Source organism: Natator depressus, chromosome 4 (assembly GCF_965152275.1).
Source record: "Natator depressus isolate rNatDep1 chromosome 4, rNatDep2.hap1, whole genome shotgun sequence".
Lineage (NCBI taxonomy): Eukaryota > Metazoa > Chordata > Testudines > Cheloniidae > Natator > Natator depressus.
Window position 1 is genome coordinate 9,742,138 of NC_134237.1, and position 12,114 is coordinate 9,754,251.

A 12,114-nucleotide genomic window follows, 5' to 3' on the forward strand; every position below is an offset into this window, starting at 1 on the left:
GGCCTGTTCCTGCCAGAGGTCTGTTAGATCTGTGGTAAGATCTGGTAAACTTATTAGCATGCATGTAGGTTCTTTTGTTGTTAATGTTTTCTCTGTAGTGCTTTTACCTTACGAATAAGATAGGCTTGCATAGGAAGTGCTGTGTGGTACCTTATAATGGTGAGCAATTGCACTTTTGGTCTCTGAATACAAAAGAAGCAGGCCTGCTTAGGCAGTCTCTCTTCCTTGGGATTTCACAGTATAGTCAGTGGACGTGAAGCCTGGAAATACCCAGGGCAGAAGGGATTGAGATGCGGGTCTCCGTTCAAGAGCCCAGTGACCCTGAAGCCCAGAGTGGGTGCCCTTGCTAGACCACAGAGAGAGATTACAGGGGCAGTGCTCTTGAAGCATGAAACCATCATGATGGAAATGTTTGTGGCTTCCACTGAAGGGGAGTTTCCCTAGAGCGCCCTGTTTGAACCAGACATCAGGGCAGGAGTTGCTGAATACATGGCAGTATCGAGGGGACACCTTAATATACATCCACCCATGACACTTGCGACAGGAGCCCTCACTGGACCAGGCTGTGGTGATTCAGGAGACAGGTAGGTGTGTGCTGGGATTGCCAGACCAACAGAAATCATGGAAGGGGTTGTTTGCTGTACACAGAGCTTTTATTTGAGCTACTACTATGCGATTGTCCAAATCTATCCAAGGACTCAAGTGGACAAAAAACAACCAGGATCTGAAAAAATACAAAGTGTAAGTTCTAGCTGCCCACAGTAAGAAATCTTTAGCACTTGTGCCCTTTCCAGTCATGTCTGACGCAGATGAGTAATGTTCAAAAAATTCACAAGGCAAACAAACTAGGGGCTATTTATCTTTTTATTATAAATTTAGTATGAATGACCAATGGAAAAAGTCATAACAGAGTACCAAGAATGTTTGTCTATCAAAATTTTAGCAGCATTTAAACAGTACTAGGTTCCCATCTCCATCCAAACACTGTCTTCCACCCCCAGAACAGTAACCTCAGCCTGAACGGCATCAAGACTTCTAGGCTGAGATTCAAGCCACGCTTGTTCTATGTAATCCTCTGCACTGCTGTGACAATCTCAACCTTAACATGTGTATCCACAGACTCTGTTCCTCTCGGGCCAGACTCTCATCCCCGCACAGGTCATGTCTACACCACAATCTACAGTGTGACTGCAGACTGGCTAAAAACAGCAGGGTAGGCGAGGAATGCAAGTTTGTACCCAGCCCGCACCGAGGCCTATGCCACCACATCTGCACTGCTACTTTCAGCCACGCTGGTTCAGGCATGTCTGTCTGTGCTGCAGTCCCACCTCAGACTGCAGTGTAGACCTGCCCTTAGTCACAATGAGCAGCATCTTATTCCACTGAAGAACACAGGGCTACGTGTGGAGGAGGGTACTACCCAACATGCAAACCTGGCCCTAGAGTGTGTGTTAGTAACCATAACACAGGCTGATCCGATAGCCTCAATTACACAACTGTACTCCTGAAACAATTCATTCATGGGGCAGGGCCCATTATTATTCATTACTTTCTAATCCCCAAGTGCCAGGCACACTTATTACCTACCTACCTTCCTCAATTTCTATGCGTGACTTTAGAGTACTGGCCATGTAATCATCCACCCATTTCTCTGATATTCTGCGGTGGAGAACTACTGGGGAAGGAGAAGATATTTAAGGCTTGATCTTGCTCCTGTTCAGGTTGATGGCAGGACTGAGTTCAGATTTGATAGGGGTGAGGGAAGATGGAAGATGAATATTTAGTGTATTTCAGATTCAAAACATAATTAAGTTAGTTGACTAATCACATGAACAGTAGTGTTAAGCATACAGAATAACGAGAACAAGCATAACTGTAAAATACTTTTTTGCTAGTTACAATCAAACATGAACAGTACTATCCCAGCTTTGCTGGTGATAGCTTAGTGAAAACAATCTTTAATTAGAAGTGGGAACACACAGGTACACACACAGGTTGACAACAACATAACTCTAGCAAGCTATTTCCCTGCTTCTTTGGTACTTTCTAAACTTTCTTATCCAAAATATATAAGGGAAATGCACCATTAAAAAGTTACTGTTTGTAAGTATTTACAAAAGCAGTTGCCATATAGTATTGTACACAAAGATCAATCTGATATGAACAAAGGTATCTTACGAAAAGCACTTATGCACATGTTTTGTTCCAGTATCTCTTAACTTTAAAAAAAATTCATGTTATGCAATCCTGTACCTCGCTTTATCTTATATCAAATAGACAAGAAACATTTCCCAATCCATACTCTTCTTTAAAAGATTAAAAAAATCACCACTGAAATGTTACATTATGTACAAACTTTACTAAATATTAAATTCTAGGCAATATTTTCACCCCACTTATATTATAACTTAGGTACTATTCCCTACTATATGCATATATTTCTTTAATATATAAGAACGGCACCACATTATATCACCATGTCACCAATATGACACATTGTTATATACAGTAGATAAGAAGTTAGATATGGAAGATGAATCCTTGCTGACTAGCACTTCCGTTGGACAGGTTAGCAGAGGCTTTTCTCCTCCCTCTCCTCCCCCCCATGGGTGTTTCGTGCGGGAAGTGGCAATTCAGACATAGGGCAGAATCCCATACATCAAGATCGCCATGACTCCAGCACTGAACAAGCCAGCGACAGGAACCGTCACAAACCAGGCCAGAAAGATGTTGCGGAACAGACGCCAGTCAACAGCCTTCTTTGAACGTATCCAGCCGACTGCCACCACTGAACCAACCTTAGGAGTTTGAGAAGAGGGTTAAGGAGATACAAGGTTAACATCAAAAAGCCTCTAAGAGACTTCTATGATCAACCCAATGCCAATCAGCTGATACCCAGCAATGTAAGTAGCCAAGATCTTAAAATAATGCAGACTTCAGTGAAGACTGATGCTTTGTTAAAGGATGGCTGGAATTTAACACTTGCAGGTTGCTGGGGTTAAAAAAAAAAAAATGAAGGAAAAACTCACCCAGGAGCTGACTCTTAAATGTCTTGCATAGTATATGCATCAACTTAAAGCCAGCTTAATTAGATTCCGGTATCTCAGCCAAATGGCAATTAACTCTACTCGTATAAATGCAATTCTATGTGCCTCTGCCCTTTTAGGCCCCAAACCTGCAATGACCTCTATTTAGGCAGAGCACTGCACCCACCTAGAGCCTGTTGACTTCCATAGGCCCTGCATGGGCAAAGGGATCTTACTGTGTGGGGCTCATTGTAGAACTGAGGCCTTAGACCGAGAGCTCTTTGGTGCAAGGACTGAGTTGTCCTTGGTGTTTGCCAAACATCTTGCACATTTTGGGTGCTACTGAAATCTAAAAAATAAAAACCTATGCAGTCTGCCAAGTATGTTTTCTAGTGTAAAACCTGGGCTCCTGTGCCAACCACTAATCACAGCAACTCTCCTTGTATCAAATGTTCATAGCCCTTCCTACAAATGACTAGACCAGCCTCATGATGTGGAGAATTCAGTCAGTGTGGACGTCAAGGCAAGAGGGTGTTAACAGAGAAATACCCTTTGAGGAAAACAGAAGGGTTTGGCAGATCAACTTCTATGTACGTACTACTGTACGGGAGATAGTTTTTTAAGTATTGTAGCAATGGTGGCTTACTTCAGCGAAGTATACCACCACCTATGGGCAGCAACGGACTAGAGGAATGTTTTATTCATCTCAGGAAATATTGCCCAGCGGATTACGGCAGGATTACAAATTAATAACCGGGACATAGAGTTGCTCTGGCCCGAGAAGTAATGCAATTAATGATGTGGCCACTTGAGGACATAAAACATTGATTAGTAGTGGCACGACTCTTATTAGCTGGGAACTGGAAACAGAAAACGCTTCTCTGTTAGGAAGTGACTTGTGGGGATCTAGCAGTAACTGGTACATTACTGCATCAGAATAAGACTCAGCAAGGGAGACAGTTAAAATCTAACTTCCTTTCACTACATTTTCAGATCAGGAAATTCACCAGCTACAAGTCCACTTTTTTGAGTATGAAATAAATCGTTTGAGATTGAAGTTTCTTGGGGGTGGGAGGAACCTAACCATTTTAAAACAGTTTGTGGAAACAAGTATGTCCGGGAAGTTTTTCTAAATTGTATTTTCTCTCAACTCCTGAAGCAGCATCTTGGGCCTCCTCAGCTGGTATAAAATCTGTGTAACTCCATAGAAGCCAATGTTAAAATAGCAAGAAATCCTTCCAGCATGGAAGAAACAAAAATTCCACAGACTGAATTTAATGGTGTTCTTCAACAATTAAAGGGAAAAGTGAGGCTAGCGGGGAAGAATTGCTGACAGATCTATCGAACAGGGGCATAATTGCCTGAGGAAAGTGCTGAAAGCCCCATTTGTTAGGGCATTTAAAACTAGACACTATAATATGGACAAACGTGCTGTGGCAGAGAGCAGAGCTAGAAGAACTTGCAGCTCTTCTGTCTCTCGCTGCTTGGAGTCTATGATCATGAAAGCTGCTGGTCAGCTATGCCCAGCACCATGGTATAGGATTAACTGTCTTGCCATATGGTGAAAGCCTAAAGAATGGATATGAGCTAGGCTAACAGAAGAGCTTGTGGGCATGCTACCATGTTGTGGCTGAGCATCCTTCCTAAAGGAAGGCCCCACTCCCAGTCGCACTGTTATCAACAGGAATCTTTCCATTGAGCGCAAAGCGGAGCTGGATTTGGTCCTAAATGGCATCTTTGCCTGGACTAGACTGAACCACATTAATTTTTTAAAATAAAAACTTCCCTGCATTTAAAGAGGTTTAGTGACATTGGGCAGAGCAAGGTGTTTTAGGAGAGGGTGAAGAGAGACACTTTCCCTGTGGGAATAAATTAAGAGAAGATTTCACCTAATAAGGTCATGAGGGTATAAAAATCTGTTCGAAGAGAAATTTATTAGCTATGTAACATTTAATCTGAATAAACCCATCAGTCACTGATACACTAATCTGGGGCTAGCAAGTATTGTAGATGGCCCCAGATGGTTTGCAGTTGTCTAGAGGTGGAGCGGCAACCAGCCTAAATAAAGAAAAACACAACAACAGCAGATTTCTGAATAGCCCCTTGGTCCAAAGAAAACTGTGTCTAGAAAGGATTGTGATGATACATTTAGGGCTTCTTTTTGGGGGGGTTATTTATAGCAATTTTTGAGTTTTATGTAGATGTTTGCTTGCATGGGAAGGACAGGCAAAGAAAAAAGAGAGGAGTTGTTGCCTTGTAAATCAGAGATGTGTACACGTGCACTGAGGATGAGATGCATATAGGAGACAAACTTGTTGGAAGTCTCTGGATAAGGATAAAAGGGGTAAAAAACAAGGCTGATGTCATGGTAAGGGTCCACTACAGATCAGCTAACCAGGAACAAAAGGAGCATAAGACTTTTTTTAAACAACTAACAAAATAATCCAACGCACAGGACTTGGTGGTGATGAGGGACTTCAACTACCCAGACATCAGTTAGGAAAATAACGCAGCAGAGCACAGATTATCCAACAAGTTCTTGGAATGTATTGGAGACATTTTTTTATTTCAGAAGGTGAAGAAAGCAAATAGGGGAGAGGCTGTTCTAGATGTGATTTTGGCAAATAGGGAGGAACTGGTTGAGAATTTGAAAGTGGATGGCAGTTTGGCTGAAAGTGATCGTGAAATGATAGAATTCATGATTCTAAGGAATGATAGGAGAGAAAACAGCACAATAAAGATAATGGATTTCAAGAAGGCAGACTTTAGCAAACTCAGGGAGTTGGTAGGTAAGATCCCATGGGAAGCAAGTCTAAGGGGAAAAACAGTTCAAGAGAATTGGCAGTTTTTCAAAGAGACATTATTAAGGGCACAACAGCAAACTATTCCACTGTGTAGGAAAGATAGGAAATATGGTTAGAGACCACCCTTGCTTAACCAGGAGATCTTCAATGATCTGAAACTCAAAAAAGAACCCTAAAAAAGTGGAAACTAGGTCAAATTACAAAGGATGAATATAAAAAATCTCCAGCACAATCATGTAGGGACAAAATGAAATTAAACTAGCTAGAGACATAAAGGGTAACAAGAAAACATTCAACATATACAAGCAAGAGGAAGACCAAGGACAGGGTAGGCCCATTACTCAGTGATGGGGGAAAGACAATAACGAAAATGTGGAAATGGCAGAAGTGCTAAATGACTATTTTATTTGTTTTCACCAAAACATTTAGTAGTGATTGGACATTTAAGATAGTGAATACCAGTGATAATGAGGTATGAGCTGAGGCTATAATAGAGAAAAAACAAGTTAAAAATTACTTAGACAAGTTAGATGTCTTCAAGTCAGCAGGCCAGATGAAATGCATCCTAGGATACTCAAGGAGCTGACTGAGGAGATATCTGAGCCTTTAGCGATTATCTTTGAAAACTCATGGAAGGCGGGAGAGATTCCAGAGGACTGGAAGAAGGCAAATAATGCCAAGCTATAAAAAGGGGAATAAGGATAACCCGGGAGATTATAAACCAGTCATCTTAACTTCAGTACCCAGAAATATAATGGAGCAAATAACCACGCACATCAATTTGCAAACACCTAGAAAGTAACAAGGTGATAAGTAACAGTCAGCATGGATTTGTCAAGAACAAATCATATCAAACCAACCTGATAGCTTTCTTTGACAGGGTAACAAGCCTTGTGGATGGGGGGAAGGAGTAGATGTGGTATATCTTGACATTAGTAAGGCTTTTGATATTGTCTCTCATGACTGTCTCATAAACAAACCAGGGAAATACAACCTAGATAGAGCTACTACAAGGTGGGTGCATAACTGGTTGGGAATCCATTCCCAGAGAGTAGTTATCAGTGATTCATAGTCAAGCTGGAAGAGCATATCAAATGGGGTCCTATAGGGATCAGTCCTGGGTCTGGGTCTGTTCAATATCTTTATAAATGATGTAAATAATGGCATAGCGAGTACACTTATAAAGTTTGGGACGATACTAAGTTGGGAGAGGATAGCAAGCGTTTTGAAGGACAGCATTAAAATTCAAACTCATCTGGACAAACTGCAGAAATGGTCTGAAGTTAACAGGAAGAAATTCAATAAAGACAAATGTAAAGTATTCCACTTAGGTAGGATCAATCAATTGCACCCATACAAAATGGGAAATGACTGCCTAGGAAGGAGTACTGTGGAAAGGGATTTGGGGTTATAATGGACTACAAGCTAACAATGAGTCAAGAGTATATCACTGTTGCAAAAAAAGTGAACATCATTCTGGGATGTATTAGCAGGAGTGTTGTAAGCAAGACACAAGAAGTAAATTTTCTGCTCTATTCTGCACTGATAAGGCCTTAGCTGGAGTATTGTGTCCTGTTCTGGGAGCCACATTTCAGGAAAGATGTGGACAAACTGGAGGAAGTCCAGAGGAGAACAACAAAAATGATTTAAAGGTCTAGAAAACATGACCTATGAGGGACGATTGAAAAAACTGGTTTGTTTAGTATTGAGAAGAGAAGACCGAGAGGGGACATGATGACACTTAAGTACATAAAAGGTTGTTACAAGGAGGAGGGAGAAAAATTGTTCTCCTTAACCTCTGAGGATAGGACAAGAAGCAACGGGCTGAAATTGCAGCAAGGGAGGTTTAGGTTGGACATTAGGAAAAACTTCCTAACTGTCAGGATAGTTAAGCACTGGAATAAATTGCCTAGGGAGGTTGTGGAATCTCCGTCATTGGAGGTTTTTAAGAACAGGTTAGACAAACATCTGCCAGGAATGGTCTAGTTATTACTTAGTCCTGCCTTGAGTGCACAGGACTGGACTAGCTGATCTACTGAATTCCCTTCCAGTCCTACACTTCTGGGTCTTTCAAGGTTCAAAAATCAGGATCTTTCAAGGCGCTTTGTAAATATTGCAAAGAGTAGTATTTGTAAAGTTCCCTAGTACACTTTAATGCAGAACTCTCTCAAATAGCACTACGTTAAAGCACTCCAGTGAACCTTTAGTATGCACCAGCAGGGTCTACATGGACCAATTAATGTGCAACATATTAGTGCACTTTAGAAATCACACCACCACAGTCCACGTTACTGCTCTGTGTAAACAAGCCCTTAGATACAAGTAAACATGTCTGGTGTTTATTGGATAAAAAACAGGTGTTTTGTCTGTTTTTGATATTGGGGTGTTTTATCAGTTAAAACTTACAATCAGAACCCCTATGTATATTATACATTTCACACAATTTTTGTATCAGCTTGTATTTCCAATCTATTGTGTAAGACTGACATTTGATGCAGTAACCTGGTTTAGTGTGTAAGCAAGATGGAACTTTTAGTTTTTTCTTGGAATTTAAAAAGATATCAGCAATGATGGCATTGGTAAATCCAGCTCTAAACATTATGAAAGTTTAGTTTATTAATAATGATTTTGATGGATTAAAGATTAGGAAAGCAGTTAAAACTTCAAAAGAGAAAAACTAAAATGATTTGTAGATATTCGATGACAGCTACTTTCAGATTGGTTTCAAACCCGTGCAGTTTGCCTTCATATGCTCTGCTTAACTACAGATGTATAGAACAAGGAGTTCTGCATTCAACAGTGGTGCCTGCTAAAATACACACTTCCGTACAGAGGATGTTTATAACACCCATTTTCCATTGTTATTTCAGTGCTGGACAAGCTAATCAAATCTGCCTGTCACGTTCAGTATAAGCTATTCAGAAGCCCCTGTGTGTTAAATCGTAGGCTTCATGGATTAGAATAAATACAGGTTAACTGCTAAAAGCCTAGTTCGAGTAACTTTCTGGCATGCGAACCAATGGCCAAAACCAAAAGTTCCAGGTCTGCTGCTACAATTGGCTCCTTGTAGATGGAACCTGCTTGGCTCACAAATGTTATACCTTGGAACAGCTGAAAGGTACCGAATGTTTAGGGGTTAGTGACTAAAGCCACAGGGACTCTGTGCCTTCCTGGATCTCTCCACAGGGACAGGGGTCTGGCTGTTGCAAAACTACGGATTTTTTCCTTTTAAATTTCGGAGCTTCTCACGGAATAGGAATGTTGCATTCCTACTCGCCATAGTTAGCAATTTAAGCTTTTGTCTGAACACTACATGTTGCATGTACACTGTATGAGAGTTCCCTCATGCTTTATTGAGGGTGCTCAACATAAGACCACTAAACATATGTTAACTTGACTACCTAAGTCTACGATAAGGTGTAAATGTAACATTGTGAACAGTAAACTACACTGGTCAGATTCACACTGCCCAAATTAACATTATGATAAGAACCTTAAACTTTCCACCCTTTTGTGCAATTGCTCAGTTCTTTTGAATTTTTTGTTTGTGGTCATCAAAATCTATTTGGTGCAAAACATAATGAAGGCAAAATGCAACGATCAGCGTTTCTCATAACTGGACTGTTCTAGATTGATATTATCACTGCAAACTCCAATACCTTGCAATGAGTGGAGCTTATTGGAATACCCACATTTGAGGCTACAAGTACCGTTAGCGCACACATTACTTCAATGCAAAATCCACTGTGAAGAAATAAAAAAAGATAGATGGAAATGTTGTCGTATAAGAGTTACATGAAGGAAATCCCATGCCATGCACTTATCAAGACAGTGAAGTATGAACGATGGAAGGTGTCATAGCTTCTGAACACGCAGGAATGCTACAGATCTAGGCTCAAATGGCATGATCAAAGGAAAGCACATCAGCTACTTCTACTCCCAACATACCATGAAACTGTTTGATTTTGCTTGTGATCATTCTCTCTTTAGAGCTGGGGATGATATATTTGTGAAGGGTCACTTTGGGCAGAGCCTACCGAGTTCAAACCCTGTATGCTCCTATGCCCCAGTTACAACTGATTCTCAATCTGAAAATCAAAAATGTATTTTTTACAGTAAACTTTTCCAGTTCTACACTGATGAAAATATCTTATTTTTTTGTTTTTGAAAGAACAGAACTTGGCCATGCCTCGAATAAATTTGATTTTGCCTTGCAGAAGAGAACTATTTCAGCTTTTTCCTGCATTGAATCATGCCATTGTACAGCGACCTGAGCAGCAAACTTAAAGATGTACTGTCCAGACTGCCATGACTGCAGTCACATGGCAAAAGCATACCTTGCAGTGTGTAGTACTGACAGGAAGTCCAACATTGGAAGCTACCACAACTGTGAACGCCGAAGCCAACTCAATAGTGAATCCACTGCAGGAAGCATAAGAAAACACTTCACAGTCACTCTTTGTATCAGTTTGGACTGACACCATGCAGTGTGCCAATGTCTTACCAGTATCTTCTTCAATTGTTTACTTCCAACTGAATTGGTCATAGAATTACATTGGGGGAACAATGGACTACTGAATAATGGAAACAATACACACTAGTTATCTGCATTAAACTGATTGCACAGCTCACTGATTCAGGCCGTTTTACTATTCTACAGTCCAGTGAATCATGCTTAATTAGTCATTAGGTTAGTGGCAGCAGAGGTCTAGTATGCATTAAAGCAAAAATAAGAGTCAGATTAATATTTTTTAATGTTATGAAGCACATGAGGAAAAGCTAATTTTGTCATTTCCAAATTTCATAGTTTCCCATGTTAATTAGGACAGCAGTAGAATACTTATGTCAACTAGACCTCTACAATTCAAATTCATACCACATTAAGTTACAGGGATTTTTTTTAACAAGGTAAAGGGTCAAATAAGTTACCATTAGAATCAAATCAAAAGCAAACCCAGCAGTCCACACAATTAAAAATAAAACTAGAGCAGCAATTTCTCAAACTAGATCCTATTAGAAATTCAGGCAATCAAATTAGTAATCTTGTACATACCTCGAAGGTGTGATTGGCGTGAGGTCTTTACCCATAGTCTGGATAACTCTTCTACCCCAGACCCAGAGACCTACACAGATCCCAACACCTCCATAAAACAGCAGCCAGACAGGAGTCACAGCTTCTTGCATTACACCTCCTTGTTCATATATAAGCCAGAGAGCTACCAGAGGACCAATTGCATTGCTGAGAAAATAAAATCATTACATCGGGGTTATAAAAACAGAGGCAAGTGCTTTTCAACAAGTCACATTTGTCGTACTCATTTTTCTCCAAAACTGTGTGGCATTATTCTAATCCTACCACATGAAATAGATTAAAACTTCGTACAATATCATTTGTAAGGACGACTGCCGTGTGTGACAAATGTGATCAAAGCCAAATTCTGGAGCCCCTTGTTGCCTACATTTCACTGTTGATCACTATGGCAGAAATTGACAGAAGTTTCTATTACGCAAATAATTTTCCAGAAATGCTAGATAGTTGGTAACCTTATAGATGTCGCTCCTGGACCAACTGTTCTTACTGCTGCAGTGCAGGTATCAAAAGGTGCTCTATCTGGCTGGACAAGTGTCTCCACAATTTTGTTAAAACAGAATTTTAAATTAAATCCATTTCACCAAAGGTGGGGGAGAGAACAGACACAGATTCATAGGCCAAAAGGAACCCTTCGATCTTCTAGCCTGATTTCCTACATACCATAGGCCATAGAACAGGGGTGGGCAAACTACTGCCTGTGGGCCGGATCCGGCCCCTCAGGGCTTTGGATCCGGCCCGCGGGATCGCCCCCCATGGTGCCGAAGGCCCCGTGCCGCTCTCAGAAGCGGCCGGCACCATGTTCCTGGGGCCCGGGGGGGAGGGGGCAAGAGGGCTCCATGCGTTGCCCTTGCCTCCAGGCACCACCCCCCGCAGCTCCCATTGGCCGGGAACGGGGAACTGCGGCCAATGGGAGCTTCGGGGGAGGTACCTGGAGGCATGGCAAGGGCAGCACCCGGAGCCCTGTGCCCCCCGCTCCCCCAGGGGCCGTGCAGGGACGTGGTTCCAGCCACTTCCAGGAGTGTTGCAGGGCCAGGGCAGGCATGCAGGGAGCCTGCCCTGGTCCCGGTGTGCACTGCTGCCACCCCGGAGACTTTAGGTAAGCGGCACCGGGCCGGAGCCCGAACCCCTCCTGAACCCCGTCCCCCAACTCCCTGCCTGCACCTCTCACCCCTCTTGCATCCCAAATGGCCCC

The 12,114-nt window shown here is 41.8% G+C and overlaps 1 protein-coding gene across 8 annotated transcripts in view; it reads right to left on the bottom strand.

Moving 5' to 3' along the window:
• Positions 1-843: 843 nt before the first annotated feature.
• SLC20A2 (solute carrier family 20 member 2) overlaps positions 844-12,114 on the bottom strand; it is a 72,292-nt gene continuing 61,021 nt past the window's right edge. For 5 of the 8 annotated variants that reach the window (XM_074950354.1, XM_074950356.1, XM_074950355.1 and 2 more), the window contains exons 9-11: positions 10,884-11,069; positions 10,168-10,252; positions 844-2,798 (exon numbers count right to left, since the gene is read on the bottom strand). In XM_074950354.1, the coding sequence (XP_074806455.1) occupies positions 2,634-2,798; positions 10,168-10,252; positions 10,884-11,069 (436 nt within the window). In that variant the 3' untranslated portion in view covers positions 844-2,633. Of the gene's footprint in view, positions 2,799-9,489; positions 9,575-10,167; positions 10,253-10,883; positions 11,070-12,114 lie in introns of all 8 variants that reach the window. The other 3 variants (XR_012639214.1, XM_074950359.1, XM_074950360.1) reach the window with 3 other exon arrangements.